Below are 17,361 nucleotides of genomic sequence, written 5' to 3' on the forward strand. Positions count from 1 at the left end.
GATTCTATTCTTATTTTGATATTGGTTGTATCTTCCAACACACTGACCAAAGTCTTTTAAGACTTTTGTTTCTATGCCATAATTGAGCTGCATAAGCCTGGATAGCAATCGTTGTCTTCCATAGCTATGCACGCTAGCAGCCAGGAAGCATATAGCAAATATTTCTACTGATGCATACAGGAAAAATAGGTAAGTCTCTCACTCATTTTTGCTATATTGCCTCCCCACTGGCAATAGAAATAAATATATAAAATCCATCTTTTATCCTGTCAGTTTTTGTGACTTTTCATGTATACACCAACAAGTCACATAAGCAGTGCTAACTGGGTATGTACACAACTAACTTATTTCATAGCTGTGATGGCTTAAAAGTAAGATTACCAATTAGTGACAAGAATCTGAGATGCTGAGGTAGTCTCTTCTAATTTCAAACCTAAATTTATCCATGGAAAATTTATATCCATTTGGTTTCCAGCCAGTATACCTTTCCTCCTATATAAGTCATATTTGTGGGATTCATTTCCCTAGGTTCAATTAACCATATTATTCTTCTCCAAAAATCAGCCATCTGACTACGCATTTGCTTGCACATCCTTTTCTCCACTTGGGGTAAAATCCAAAAAATATGTTTGAGGTCCTAAATGACATTTTAGACAAAATTTATGTCTATAAATTCAGGAGAATGATCCTGGAGAGCTGCCTGTGACCTCCACAGGCACAGAGTAACCTTTCTATATTTTTTATTAATTCTGGACACCATAGAGGCTCACCTGTGGACCACATCTCTGCCAAGCTGGCTCCTTAGGCGGCTACGTCCTGCCTAACACTCTTTGGATAGGGAAGAGAGTGGGGGTTTTGTATTTCATTTTGTTTTTTTTTTTTTTCTCCTGCCAGACCTACAGTCTGATTTGGAGCTCATGCTCTGAATACGTATGCCTTTCTATCCTTCTGCGCAATAGTGGTGGTAACTTTTTTGCATGTAAACTTAGCAACTTGAATATTTCCCCTAAAGGTAGGAGATCTGAGTCCTTGGTCTGTGCAGGATTTGAGTTTGTGGTTCACACACCCCGAATAAATGCTCCGACCACAATCCCCATTCTCATTGGGAGAGTAACTGTCCCTCTATGCGTGTAGACAGTCTACCAAGTGCAGAGGGACTCAACAAGGAAGATGTACAGACTTTAGGAGTACAGAACAATTATTTGTTGATGAATACACACAGCAGACAGATAGATCTGAAGAAATACTAATATTAATATACTCACTACCTCAGTGAGACCCTTGAATAGTGTTTGCTGGCCAGGCGATCATCACCCAGGTGAGGAAGCATCAGATGCTCCTGCTCCTTGGAACAGACTGACCGTCGCTGTTGCTGAGTTGCTGACACCCACTTCTATATATTTTTCTTTTGGTTTTATACCTCTTCACATCAGTATTTTTCTTCTGGAATTCTCTCAATGACACTCCGCGGTTTTGGTCTTGGTTTTTTTGTTTTTTTTTTTCCTTACGTTCCCTGGCTTTCATTCACACACCTCGCATCTTAACAGCCTTTTGCTCAGTAAAACTGAGGTTAGGACTCACAGCTGTGCTGCACCAACCTAGGCATTGCATCAAAGACATCTGAACCTCTGGACCGAGGGATTCAAGAGTTCCTTCTCTCCTGTTTGCAGAAAGGGCCGTTCTGTAACAAACAGGACAGGGACCTCCCAAGAGGAACAGTGACTCCAGCCTCACATTACAAAATATATCTCTCCAGGGCAGAAAGATGTGAAGGCTTCCAAAACCTGAATACATATCTACTTTAAAGTAATTAAAATATGCAAAAAGTAACTAAAACTTAAGAATGTAGGGTAGGTTCCCTCTCTAGGCGATGTGTTTTCCCTACATGGCAATTTCTTGACCTATCTCTACTAATTTAACTAATCATTTAAAGGTGACACAGATTCAATGATTTTCCTGGAATCCAGGTATGCTTAACCTGTAATAGTTTCATTTTTACCTGTAGAATAAATGATATTATCCAAGAAAAAAATCATGGTTTATCTGACACAGTCCTTCTCCAGTAAAACCATGTTACCTTTTAGTATACATCCCTTTTCTTCATCACAAGGATCAATTCAACTTTCTTTCAAATTATTTTCTAAAATTTTGTGAACTCCTGAACTGGATTAGCAGTGGCTGTAGTTACCAGGAACACTTCTTCTACACATTAAATAAGAGAGGATGTGAGTTGAAGATGGGTACGCTGTGGTTCGCTCAGTTTGTCTGGGTTATGTATGGCCGCTGGGTTTGGCTTTCTTATGCCAGTATACTTTAATGAATACTGTTAGACCATGGTCATGGATTTCCACATCCAATATGATGATTTCTATTCTGTGTACTCATTTCCTGTTGACATTTGCTTGTGTTCAGTCTCACTATTATGAAGATTTGAGATTAGGGCACATATTATGTGGACCATACCTTTAACTCTGAAACAATCTTAACTGCACCATGGATATCTTTTTATCTACAAGGATACCAAATATTTTGTTGCTTGTTTAAATTTCCTTTGCAGAATTTGACTTAGCTCAATTTTTGTAAATTCTTTCGTCATTCCTTCTTTTTCGGATCTTCAAGATGGAGCTTGGTTACTTTTTCTTTATTTCGTTAAGCACATTATTCAAATAAGATCTTGGAAACATGCTGTACAAGTTTGTGAAAATAAAACCCAAATCAATTAGAAATAAATATCCAAGGTAAAACTGTCTTAGTTTCAGAACAACTAGTTCATATTAGTATTTATGCCAGAGATGTCTTACTTTTAAATGTACAGAGGAAGTAGTTTGTTGGTATCTAAATGAAACAAAAGCATTTGCCTTCTGAAGTAACTTAGGGATGTTTTATGGAAGAATTGTTTGTTTTCACCTTCACATATATATTAAGTACTTTGAGTTACTTTCAGTTAGAGAAAAACTCTAGTTTACCAATTAGCATTTACCAAGATAATGAATTTGTCAGCACACAGTAAAAAATCTGGCAGGGAGATGGAATAGTTGACCTGTTATTTTCAACCTGAAATGATCTAACATTGTGGTATGTGAATGCAAAAGCAAAGGAACTGAAATGCCTGAGCTCTTGCATGACAACTGAAAAATAGACATTCAAAATGAAAGTTAGTTGTATGCCCTTTTCATGATGACATTTGTTTATTATAAAATTGAATGAGGAGAACATTGTGACACAGCTACTTTGTTCTGTCCAGCAATAAGAAGCTGTAAGGATTGCTGAAAACACAGGGAGAGAGCTAAGGATTCAGAATATTAAAGCACACTAATATCACTTGTGATGCCAATAATAGTGTCTACCGCCGATGCAGGAACCAAAGGGTGTGAAGAATTCTGTAAAGAACTAAGAAGATTTATCTAGCGAAGACTGCTGAAAGAAGATGATGTACATTTCCCAAGTCCTAATAAATTTGGGTTGACAGGCTAACTGAAAATATAGCCTTAGGGAAAAGCATGCATTCAGGGCATGAGGTTAACTGAGGAAAAGACAAGTCTAAAACTGAGGCATATGACTTTATGGTACAAAATTTGATTTTACAGAGAACCATTCTGACAGAGAATCAGGAGCTAGAGGGCTGGTGATATAAGAAGATTTTTGTAGGCTCTTTTGTGATCAAATATCCGCATGATTATAAAAACTTAAATTGGAATTTAAAACACATAGCTTGGGAGAAGTATTTGCCATGCCTATATAGCAACACTAAAAAATAAAGTGGTAAATAGGTGTAGATATAACAGAAGTCCAAGAGGACAATGACAAGGTTCATTAAATCTGGACAATGCCAGGTCATTTCCCTGGCATCACTTGTGCCAGTATGGCAGGGAGGCAAGACTGGGGCTTCCATCTCTTGACTAGATTTAGTGCGGTTTGCCAATTTGCTCATCATCACCTTCCTTTGCTTATGTTGATCGTCATTATTTTCCTTGTTAGGAGACTTGTTCTACTATGTGCTCAGCACAAAGCACAGTCCTTGAGTCGAAAAACTTGACTCCAGGGAAAAGTGACTGAGTAGGGAGCACAGCTGAGAGAAAACAGTGGCTGGATAACTGCTGTGGTTTTTTAATAGCTACTACTACTAGAAAAGTTGCTAACATTATTATAGGCAGTTTAAAGAACTGATTCTGTGAAGGATTTAAAAGAGGGAAGGGAATGAAGGAGCTTGATGAATCTGAGAAGGAACAAGTGTATGAGCAATGAGTAAGGTGCAGCTGAACAGCTGCTAAGTGGGATCTACATAACCAGCAGAGCTAGAAGTAATGAGAGCCAAGTCTGGATGTATAGAAAAGAAACAAACATAGACCCTAGAAACTGGGTATGTATATATTATAAGGAAATAAATGGAAATTATGTTACAAACAAATGGTACTATGACAAGAACATGTGCATTTAATGTATAAAGTAACATGTTCTTTAAGACTATCTATATAGCATGTATGTGAAATTCAGGACTCTTGAATCATGGATTATTTCATGGTAGAAGCCAATAATTGTATTTTTATGAAATTAAAGGTGGTTAAGGCTAGATTCTAATAAGCTTAATAACATGTACGTATTGTCTTATTCCCATGCCCCGTGCCAACGGGAGCTATGTTAGCACAAATAATAATGGTATTATTTCTGCTTACATTGTGAAATGAGTATTTGTCAGGCTGACTGGAGAAGGCAAAACCTGCCTCCTTTTTAGTGGGTTTAAAAGCTTTTGGTGCCGCCAATAAATTTAATACAAAATTGATTTATCATAATTGTCTAGTAGTGGCCTTTACAATCTTTATGAGGAAAGAATCATAGAATCATAGAATCATAGAATCAGTGAGGTTGGAAGGGACCTTTAAGATCATCAAGTCCAACCATTAACCTACCCTGATAAAAACACCACCACTCCTAAACCATGTCCCTAAGCACCTCATCTACCCTTTTCTTAAACACCTCCAGGGATGGTGAATCCACCACCTCTCTGGGCAGCTTATTCCAATGTTTAATAACCCTTTCAGTGAAAAAATGCTTCCTAACATCTAATCTAAACCTGCCCTGACATAACTTGAACCCATTTCCTCTTGTCCTATCACTTGTCGCCAGGGAGAAGAGGTCAGCTCCCATCTCTCTAAAACCTCCTTTCAGGTAGTTGTAGAGGGTGATAAGGTCTCCCCTCAGCCTCCTCTTCTCCAGGCTAAACAACCCCAGATCCCTCAGTCGTTCCTCATAAGGTTTGTCCTCCAGACCCTTCACCAGCTTTGTAGCCCTTCTCTGGACACGCTCCAACACCTCAATGTCCTTCTTGTAGTGAGGGGCCCAAAACTGAACACAGTACTCGAGGTGAGGCCTCACCAGTGCCGAGTACAGGGGGATGATTACTTCCCTCGTCCGGCTCACCACACTATTCCTGATGCAGGCCAGGATGGTGTTGGCCTTCTTGGCTGCCTGGGCACACTGCTGGCTCATGCTCAGCCGGCTGTCCACCAACACCCCCAGGTCCTTTTCTGCCAGGCAGCTTTCCAGCCACTCCGCCCCCAGTCTGTAGCGCTGCATGGGGTTGTTGTGACCCAAGTGCAGGACCCGACACTTGGCCTTGTTGAACCTCATACCATTGGCCTCAGCCCATCTGTCCAGCCTGTCCAGATCCCTCTGCAGAGCCAATCTACCCTCAAGCAGATCAACACGCCCCCCCAGTTTAGTGTCGTCTGCGAACTTACTGAGGGAGCACTCGATCCCCTCATCCAGATCGTTGATAAAGATATTAAAGAGAACGGGCCCCAGCACCGATCCCTGGGGGACACCACTCGTCACTGGACACCAACTGGATTTAACTCCATTTACCACCACTCTCTGGACACGGCCATCCAGCCAGTTTTTTACCCAACGAAGAGTATACCTGTCCAGGCCATGAGCAGCCAGTTTCTCCAGGAGAATGCTATGGGAAACGGTGTCAAAAGCCTTGCAAAAATCCAGGTAGACAACATCCACAGCTTTTCCCTTGTCCAGCAAGTGGGTCACCTTGTCATAGAAGGAGATCAGGTTTGACAGGCACGACCTGCCTTTCACAAAGCCATGCTGACTGGGCCTGATCACCCTGTTCTCTTGCATGTGCCGTGTGATGGCACTGAGGATGATCTGCTCCATGACCTTCCCAGGCACCGATGTCAGACTGACTGGCCTGTAGTTCCCTGGATCCTCCTTCCGGCCCTTCTTATGGATGGGCGTCACATTTGCCAACCTCCAGTCAGCTGGGACCTCCCCAGTTATCCAGGACTGTTCATAAATGATGCACAGTGGGCCGGTGAGCACTTCCGCCAGCTCTCTCAGCACCCTTGGATGGATCCCATCCGGCCCCATAGATTTGTGCACCGCCCCATAGATTTGTGCACCAAGGAATCAAGGATACTATGAAATTGAATCTTTTTTTCTGTAGTCTATTTATACTTAATATTATCTAGTATATTTAGTCACTTATAAACTGCTGATAATACTAACATCATCATTTTCTGTGGGCCAAATTTGTTTCCTGGTGTATTTGTTTCCTGGTGTATTACTATTTTAAGTTTATAAAAGAAAGTTTGCAACATACTTATGGCTTCCTATACTGTTGCTGCTCCTAAGAAGAGAGGAAACTATAGGAAAAATTCAGATAAACCCCTCTAACAGAAACATTTTCAAGAAAACTTAAGTTACATTGTACACATTCTTCAAAGAAGAAGTTACTTTTATTTGCATTTCTTTATTAGTGCTTCCCAAACAAATGACATGCAGTTGGAGTACTTTAAGTCCTATGGAGGAAGATAATCTTCCCTGGAGGATTATTTTTTAATGCTTTTTTTCACAGGAGAAAAAAAAAAAAAAAAACAAAAAAACAAAACCACAAACCAACAACCAAATAAAACCCCCACTAGATTATATTTAATAGTCTGATACAGAGCCACATTCAGTTTGGAGTTGCAAAGGGTATGGTAACTATTAGGGGCTCCATTGCATTTGGAGACAGCTGATTCAGTCAATAAACTCAATTTATTGGGACAGTATTGCCAAATGCATTTAATAAACGTTTATTTGTGTCAATTACTAGGACTCACTAGTTTGGTCTTTTTCTATAAAAGTAGAATAATAAATACACAAGGCAACTGTTAGATGACCTGAATGACAATGAACACATTCATGCATTTCTTGTGCCTGAAACAAAATTTGTGAGACAAAGGAAAATATTTATACATATATTATACTCTCCTTAGTTGCATTTCAACAAAATTAGCCCACATGAGCTTTTCTACTAAACTGGTTCACGTGCAATTCTCATTTCATCTCCAATTCTTGTAGTTTATATTTCACTTATTAGCTTAATCAGTTGTTTGTTTTTTTGTTTTTTTTTTTTCCAAAGGACTAACATCATAGTAGTGATTCAATTATTTAAAAAAAAAAAAAAAAAATTAAAATTCAGAGAATTTTAAGGCCATTTAACAATAGGATTCAGATCTGAAGTACGCAGATAGACTTCACAAATTGGGGGTTTGGTAGATTTTAGATAATTCCAAAAACTGTTTGAAACCAACTAATCTCCAAATGTCTGAATATCTAAAGATACCAAAAATCAGAGTATCTTGGATATTCCTGCTGTGCACAGAAACGTTGCTAAAGACCGGTGTGCTCAGAAATATCCTGGCTGGCGTGTGAGAGCTGAGCACCTAAGCTCCATGGTTAGAGGTGAGTAGAGAGATGCCTCACTTTTGCTTAACTATCTTGAAAAGCCGTTTGTGGTCCTACCGTGACCAACTCTATCACTCTGTGAGCAATGGCACATCAGTGGCAGTACGCTGGCATTGCCAAGTGTTACGTACTCCTGGTAGGGAAACCTGCCGGTGCATTTGTGGAAGTTGGGCCCCTCTTTACTCTGAAAAAGGCAAGTTACATGGAGTCAGAAGGAGAGCAGGGAGACTGATGGTTACACTCCTCTGATTCGGGCATTCTTCGCTGGCAGGGCTGGAGCTGGAGTTCCAGTCTCTGCTTTTGGTGTTCTCTCAGTTATTACTCTGTTACTTGTTAATAGGAAATGTAGGAATCTTTCTGGGGTTGCACACTTCTGCCAGATACCCCTTTCTTCTGACTAAATGGCATATCTTCTGGGCAACTGGTTATATACCATTGGATATTCTGAAATATTCAATGGTATATAACTGATCAGTCATCTGTACTATCCTAATATTATCAGCAGTATTACCTATATAGTTACTAATAGAAGAGTTTTGCTTTGTTTTTCATGTGTTTCACATTCAGTGGAAAACTCCGTTCTCTAAATCAGAGAAATATAGTAACCGAATTTCCATTATCAAGAAAAAGGAGTTAAAAACAAGCGTACAAAGTTGTTAATGTACAGCATAGATCTCTCATCCTCCAGTGAAGCTCATTTTGCACTAGCGAACTACAGCCACATTATCTATTCTAGTGTCCAGAAGATTCTGGGTTTTTTATTTCCTTTCTGTACTTTTCTGTGTTTAAAACTTCCTTTCGCTATTCTAAGGAGGCTATACCCCAAATCCCACTGGTAACAGTCGGATTACTCCTCTCATGTAGTAGCTAGGCAACTGGCAACAAGATCTTTTGCACAGATATAAGCGTTTGTCCTTTTTTCCTGGTTTTCTGGGAAGAGTAGAAGAAGCCAGTGTGCAGCAGGGATTTGGCAATAAAGAGAGCAGACAGGTGATATTCCTTTTGGGTTACAGCCATATTAAATTTATACACTGATACATATACACAAATTCAAGAGGGGAAGGTAATTTCTGAAGAGAAACACAAAGAGATGCAAGTCCCACTTGGTCCTCTTTTACTCAAATTTACACAATTAGAGGGAACTGTTGATGGATTATAGAGGATTTAGAAAACAACAGATGTTAGAAATATATAAGCAAACTTTGTACATAAAGGTCATAATGCTTTGGAACAATATAATTGCTGTTAGTTTTCACAGTGTATTTTTTACATCTGTTCAGCTTGGCTTTCTGGAACCTGACGTGCTTCATTTCTATTAGAAAGGTGTTATGGATCTTCCTGCAAGAGCAGCAAACAAAGAAAATAATTTCTCACTATGCATAACGTTCAGATGAAAAGTATTCGACTGTATCCGTTGAAAACACAATATGGTTTTACTGTTAAGTTTTCAAATAAGTAACTTCCTATGTTTGTTGTATCACAGGTACAGGAATGGCTGTGCTTAAACTGCCAGACCCAAAGGGCAATGTCAGGACAACTTGGGGATATGGGCAAGGTGCCCCTTCCGAAAACAGGCCCTTCACAGCCAGCATCCAAACCGCCTGCCGCTCCTCAAAAACAGCCTATGCCTGCTGTCTCGCATTCCCCTCAGAAGACTTCCACACCGCCTACTCCAGCAGCAGCAAAACCTAAAGAAGAACCAGGCGTTCAGAAGGAAGCTCCAAAACTGCAACAGAAGAGACTGGAAAAAACATTGTCAGCTGATAAAATCCAACAAGGAATTCAAAAAGAAGATGCAAAACTTAAGCAGGGAAAACTTGTCAAGACACCCTCAGCTGATAAAATCCAACGTGTTTCTCAAAAGGAAGACCCAAGAATCCAGCAAACGAAACTGACAAAGACACCCTCAGCTGATAAAATTTTGCATGGAGTTCAGAAGGAGGATGCAAAATTTCAAGAGGCAAAAATGGCAAAAACATCTTCAGCTGATAAAATTTTGCATGGAGTTCCGAAGGAAGACATAAAACTTCAAGAGGCAAAATTGGCAAAGATACCCTCAGCTGACAAAATTTTACATGGAATTCAGAAGGAAGACCCAAAACTCCAACAGGTGAAAATGGCAAAGGCACTGTCAGCTGACAAAATCCAACCTACAGCTCAGAAAGAAGATGAACAACTTCAGGAGGTCAAATTGTCAAAGGCAGTTTCAGTTGATAAAATCCAGCATGGAATTCAGAAAGAAGATCCAAAACTTCAGCATGAGAAAATCACGAAAACTTCATCAGTGGAGAAAATCCAAGAGGAAGCTCAAAAAGAAGAATCAAAACTTCAGCAAGGGAAACTGTCAAAGACACTTTCAGCAGATAAAATTCCTGCAACAATAAGTTCAGATCAAAAGAAACCCCTAAGCACACTGGGAGAAGATAAAACTGTGCTCCCAGAAAAGAGCAGACCACATCCAGAGGACAAAAAAGAACAAATTACAGCTGAGACTAAAGACCATGTTGCTGAACAGAAAGCAGAAGTTGAAGCACCCTATAAGGGACCGCAAGCTAAGAAGCAAGAGGATGTTAAGAAAGAGGGTTTGACAACTGGGATTTCACAAATGGTTTTGAAAGCTGAAAAACCTCAGGAAGAACTTCCTGTTCAAGCAGCACCTTTGCCGAGAACTGACCACGTGGAAGCAGTGAAAGAAAAAATAGTAAGTGGCTTTCTCCCTTCTACCCCTCTTCTCCCTTGGTACAATTTAAAATCTGATCCTGACAGACTCTCTCGTTTTATGTCTTCCTGCTCTTTATTGTTATTTTCTGTATGGGATGATTCTAAATAGTAAAATCGAAGACTCCCATTGAGTGGATGTTTCACCAGTTAGTCCTATGCTCTACATGCAGCTTTTCAATACTTCTTGCACGATTTTCAGTCTCAAGCAGTTAAACATTTGAAACTAAGGCAAAATTCCTATTTAATCATTTTTTCCAATATTTCTGATTTATTTACCTGCTTCTGTAGACTCTCAGGACTTTAGAGTTCAATTTTTGAAATTGGAGTGTTTTCATAGTTCTTAACCTCAAAAGGGAATGATCTATGATGGTAAAATATACAGTGTTTTCCAGTACCAAAGTCTAATAAACATTTGAGGAATACTTTGTGATACCTCAACATGGTATGTCCAAATATGCAAACTTTACATCTTTTTGTTATTTCATTTGCTTCTCTCATATGGACAAGTACTTTTAGGTGGGGTTCTTGGTAGGCTTTCAAGTCAGATGAACGGATGAGTCTATGATAGCATGTACTAGAGGGCAGCATTTCTTAAATATATACATTTGCTGGATATCAAGTCACCCTCAAGTCACTTTATCAGCTGGAGTAGTATACACAATTTATTGAGAAATTAAAAATGATGGGGTTTTGTATCAGCACTGCAAATTAGGTGTTGATTATTATGTTATGGAAGTAGGAGGTGGTTTAGAAAAAGTGTTTAACCTTTGCCAAAATTATGCTTTCAAATAATCCCAGTCAAAAAGGTCAAGGTTTTTTTTTGTGTTATTTTCCTTTTCCTTGTGGTAACAAGGATATTTGGACAGAAAAATATTCTGATTTAGAAATTGTGCTGTGGAAAACTATTTTTATAAACAAAAGTTCCTGTTTGAAATATACCTCCCATCACATGTTGTGTTTCCTCCTCTTGATGGTATCTTGATGGTATGTGGTGTTCCCTGATTGTACCGAGGGAATCTCTGAATTATGCTCAGAGTAACATAGCCGTAACTCCTCCCTTCTGGAAGAAACAAGAAGAAGATCTAAGAAAATCCTACATCAATTAGATTATCTCGCATCAATGAGATGCTACTGCAGGACTTTCTAAGAAGTAACTTAATTTTGTTAACAAGATGTCACTTCCGAGCATTTGTTTTTTAATCATATCAGAAAACTTAAGAAGTAGACATAGAATGTTGTTAGTTATTAATAATTCAGTTTGGTTTTTTTCTGTTGAAAAACTTTTCTAAGGGAAAATTTTCATTGCACACTACTTTCAGTCCTGTCTGGTCATTATTTTGTCCATAAGGAGGTGCAAAAATATACTCTGGAAAAATCTAAGATACATATAGGGGATTTCCATCTCTGATAACGACAGATTTTAATTGTGGATTAATTAGTGATTTCTAATGTGGTGTGCACAGATATATTTCACTCTTATTTGGTCATATTTTACTTCCTCCCACTGCCTTCTAACTGAAATCAGGATTTCTTGATTTAATACCATAAATAGGGATTATCTTTCTTTTGCTCTTATTACCGGACTTTGAGGCACACTTTGCTAAAGTTTGTAAAGCAGAAGTTTCATGAATAAAAAAACAGACCCCATAGGTATCTGTTTGTAAGTATTTTTAAAATTAGAACACTCTGAAATAAAACCAGAATTGAATCAGTGAAAAAGGAATAGCTATTTTTACACAAAAAGGGTTGTGTTTTTTTTTTTTTTTTTCCCCTCCTTTTTTGCTCCTTGGAAAAATCCTAAAAAAAATAAAAAGCAGCTCAAATTGTTCAGAATTAAAGATAAAACTGGTGCCTCACCTAGCTTGTGCTTCATAAAGTAACTCTGATTTTTTTTTTTTATTTATTTCTATTTATTGAAGTATTTTAATGTTCTCTGTGCTGTACATCAAACATTGGTAGATACAATTCTACCCAAGAGAACATGTGACAAGACCGGAAGAGGAGGTAACAATTTAGGTATCACACATTATTTCCACTTCAATGGGTAACGGACAGTATCTAGACATTGAAGAATACCTTTTACATGTATTTCAGGATAGAATCAGAGAATCATTTAGGTTGGAAGGGACTTAGAAGATCATCAAGTCCAACCATCAACCTAACACTGCCAAAACCACTACTAAACCATGTCCCTAAGTACCACATCTGCCTGTCTTTTAAATACCTCCAGGGATGGCAATTCCACCACTTCCTTAAGCAGCCTGTTCCAATGCTTGTCAACCCTTTTGGTGAAGAAGTTTTTTCCTAATATCCAATCTAAACCTCCCCTGGTGTAACTTGGGGCCATTTCCTCTTGTCCTGTTGCTTGTTACTTGAGAGAAGCGACCAACCCAAAACTGAACACAGTATCTGAGGTGGGGTCTTACCAGTGCCGAGTACAGAGGGACAGTTGCTGCCCTTGTCCTGCTCACCACACTATTCCTGATACAAACCAGGATGCTGTTGGCCTTCTTGGCCACCTGGGCACACTGCCGGCTCGTATTCAGCCGGCTGTCCACCACCACCCCCAGGTCCTTTTCTGCCGGGCAGCTTTCCAGCCACTCTGCCCCAAACCTGTAGTGCTGCATGGGGTTGTTGTGACCCAAGTGCAGGACCCGGCACTTGGCCTTGTTGGACCTTATACCATTGGCCTCGGCCCATCGATGCAGCCTGTCCAGATCCCTCTGTAAATCAGAATGAAGGATTTCAGATAGGTGCATTTTTAAATAGCAATACAGGAGAAAACCTAATACTTTCTGCACTTGACAAACTACTGATGCTATTTTATATCCAGATCTGTGCAAATGGTAATTACTAACTCTTGTAGCATTCCAATTAGATAGTAAATAATGCTAACCTTATTTTTCACTAAAAATAAAAAAGAAAGCAACACCCCAACAAGTCCCTAAATATATGGAGAGGCTAAAGTTCTGATCCAGTACAGGCAGTAGTATGATCCTTGGAAAATCACATATCAATTGTATTTAGAGATCTGACATCTTTTGAAACAAAAGTGACTTAAATATTGAAACATTTTTAAATATTTGGGTCTCAAAGTATGATTTAAGGTATTTTTTTCTTCAAAACATTATTTTTTCAGTAGTATTTTAAACTGTAATTTCGTCAAAAAGATTTTAAAGAGTAAACTGACCTGGCTCATGATTTACAGGTCCTTTTCCTGAGAAACCATCTTCTAATATTGACTATTTGCATGCACAATAGCAGTTAGCTGTTCTATCAGGGATGCCTACAAATCTTGGACGATTATGACATACAGGTTGTCAATATAAAACACTCATCTTGGAACTCACAAATTAACCTACAAGTAGTTAAGCATATCTACATGAACACATTACCATGGTGTGAATTGGACATGTATTTACGACACATCAGCTATATTATGTAAGTGCCCTTATTACTACCTGGTTACTGGTGGTTACTGAGGAATAATGGTGTGCTTAGGTTGAGTATCCAGCTAGAAAGTAATATATTGTAAATTGTCAATATTATTCTAACACATGCCATTAATGAGAAAACACAGACCAGGGAGTCAAAATAAGGAGGAAAAGTCTTTTCTGTAAGCAGTTTATCTGGACATAAATGAAATGTTTCATTTTGATAATATAAAATTCAAATACAGATTAAACAGTTTAGTCAACCAAAGTCTGTTTTTAAATTTCTGAAACAACTTTTTTTTTTTTTTAATAATGCAGATATCTTTATTTCTTCTCTAAATAGAATGACCTTTTAAAAATCATGAGTTCCTTTGCAAAATTTTTTTTTTTTTTTTTTGTTCCGGGCAACAGAATGCAATGCTGCTAGCTATAAATAAATTAAAAACTCAACAAGACTTTTTTGGGGGGGTTAATCACAGATTTCTTTTAATAGAGTTCTGATAGAATTTGGTAACTGATGGTACTTTTTAAAGCACTAAATCTTATATTTTCAAATAATAATATTAAAAATGAGGAAGTGTAAGAATAAATAATAATTCTAAAGCAAAAATTTCTAATACAAAATAGTTGTGTGATGCATCGACACTGACGCTGTAGAAATGCCACTAGAATAGTACAAGTGCATCCTACATTAGATCGTTTTCACCATTAGTTAAAGAGGTTGCTGTTTTTAAACAGTCTTATCCAGCCATTTATAAGTCTTGTTCCTCACGTCTCAAGAAGGTGCTCCCATCAATGTCTGTATTACAGAAAAAAATTCTCCAATATTAAAAACTCACAGCAGGCAAGCTTTCAGAAAAAAATGTCATTCAGCTACTCAGAAAGGCCCAGTATTTCAACATGTACCAAAATACTTCCTACTTTATGAGAAAAAAATGAGGTTTTTTGTCTTATTGATTAAAATATTTTTTTCATTCTCCAAGAGTTGTTGAGTATATACATGATCCTTAGAAGCATTGTTATTTTATTATTCATTCAAAAATGTTTTGTTTATGGTATGTTTATAAATTTAACAAGGAAACTATCTTTGTGTATGTGATGACCAACTGTAGAAAATAAATTACCAGTCATTTAGGAATAGATGTAGCTAACGATAATATCCTAGTTCTCAGGCTGTAGGGAACAGGGAAAAAATCACAAAGGCCAGCTATTATTTATATATTATATATGCATATGCTCTCAAAACGTGGTGTGCAAAATAATTTTTGCATGATGTATCACAGGACAGACAACTATACATACAAAAATGATAGAATATATATTCATATTGTGGTAGCCTTAAAATGAAAGTTGAATTTTCTCATCACATTTATTTCCAGTGATAAAAGAAGTCCCTCCTTCTTTATCTTCTTCTTACTCTACAAATAGAATTCTTTCCCATATTCAGTTTCCTCTTATTCATAGCAGTGATATTATGTCATACGCTGAGGTTCAACAACAGGGCAGGCAATAGCAATATTCATTGCCATCTCCTCTGGTTTGGTCATGGAGTATGTATTACACATTGGGCTCACAGATAATAGCACCATCACAAATTACAGAGAGAATGGCTAAATTTGTTCCATGACCAGTTGTTGCCTACCTACTTATGAGCTTAACTGTTTAGTTGATGCATTCTGTCTCTGCTTTACATGTCACTGTATCACTTTATCTCCCTGTGAAGAATCAAGATCTGACAGATTCACTTTCACTAGTTGGACACAGTCTGTCCATCAACTCCTAGACCTTCTGAGCTTGAACAATGTTTGCATTTTCTAGTAGCTCATCTAAATTGATCACCATGTGTTTGGTTGGGTTTGTCTTTATAAGTATGAACATATTGGAAATAAAATGTAGCAATCAAATGTCATAGCTGAAATTTTAGTGAGGGGCATGATATTTCTAGATTATAAAATCCTTTGGGTTTCATGAAATGTGTCTTTTTTTAAAAACATAGCCAAATAAATTCCCCCTAAACACTTTCTTCTTTAATGCAGGAAACAAAAATTTGAATATAACATACAAAACCTAAAATTGTTAACTATGCTTCATTGCTGACTTTTTATGAAGAATAAATATAATTTTGTCATTAAGAGCTGGAGAATATCCAAGAACACATTTTTCAGAATAATAAGTGCTGACATGTTTAAGTGGTGGTGACTTCCCAATGTTGTTTGGAGTACTCTAGGTTTCTCCATATTTATAGATTAATCACAGCCTTATTATTAGGGTTGTCCTTAGAAATATTTGTTTCCATGTTTGAATTTTAATTTCAACGTATTTTCCTCTGATATCAGATATTTGGGGTCATAATATTGGGTACAATATTGGTAAGAACAGATGTAGTTTATATTCAAGGTAGTATCTGATCTTGCAAAGCATATAATAAATCACTCCTGTGAAATGTTGATTAGTTAATAAATATTAATTAGTAGATTACTGTAATATTAATATATTAGTGTTATATATATTAATATTAGTGTTTAATGTAGGATTATGTGCACAGTGAGATGTCTATAGGCAAGAACAAATACTTTAAATGTAAATTAAATAATGAAAAAACCTTTTAAAAAATAAAATAGCTGACAATAGCAAGCATTTGGTTTATTTTGGCATTAAATATAATGTTAGTGTGAATAAACATTCGAAAATACTTGTAATTGATAGCAACTTAACATGGGTGTAAATATGCCTTTAAATTATAATTACCCATTGTCATCATTTTCGTAATATATTTATTCCACATTATTTTTTTTTAACTCAGCATATTGCCAAGGAAGTTGATAAATTAAAGCTTTAAATAAATGGTTTGCTGTACTTCAGAAATCATTGGCTTAGATTAGCATAGTTGTACCTACTTGTATTATTGAGGACCATAAAAAATATGAAGATCACATCATATTATTAAAATCAGGAAACTTTGGGATGCTTGTCCTCAAATTGGTGGTGGAGGTGGGGACACTTCGTAAGATTGGCAGCTAAGATAACACCTAAGATGACCTGTCATTTGGGGAGTGAGCTGTTTTGTTAGCCAAATGGTGAGATACTTTCACTCAGTACGGAGCATTTCACAGTTGAGAGAAGCAGGAGGGTAACTGGCATGGAAATACTTGCTGTAGGATATTCTTGGTATTTTTGTTATCTAAAGAAGGAGGTAGAGTTTCTTGTCTTTCAGAATGGTGTAGACGGATCTGGAAGCTAGGAGAATGACTAAGGGTGTCTTATTAGGGATGAAAAGGAAAACACTGGTTATGATGCTCAGTCAGGTATGCCTCGGTTGCTTCCTTATTTCCTTTGATCAATAGCTGACCATCGTGCTTTCCTCCCTTCAATTACAGTTCCCTACCAGCAACTTACCTCTGCATTACAAATTTACTGAGAAACATCTTTTTTATGAGGTACTCAGAAAATGTTTGTACAGTGCCGA

General features: G+C 37.6%; 1 protein-coding gene across 1 annotated transcript in view; it reads left to right on the forward strand.

Annotated features, from left to right (window-relative positions):
• Nucleotides 1-17,361, forward strand: part of PCLO (piccolo presynaptic cytomatrix protein) — a gene marked incomplete at both ends in the record, with an annotated part of 381,090 nt that overhangs the window by 165,047 nt on the left and 198,682 nt on the right. The window contains one exon of the mRNA XM_082487957.1: nucleotides 9,224-10,441. Within this exon, the coding sequence (XP_082344083.1) occupies nucleotides 9,224-10,441 (1,218 nt within the window). The remainder of the gene's footprint in view (nucleotides 1-9,223; nucleotides 10,442-17,361) is intronic.

This window comes from Vanellus vanellus (assembly GCF_965231255.1).
Source record: "Vanellus vanellus genome assembly, chromosome: 1".
Lineage (NCBI taxonomy): Eukaryota > Metazoa > Chordata > Aves > Charadriiformes > Charadriidae > Vanellus > Vanellus vanellus.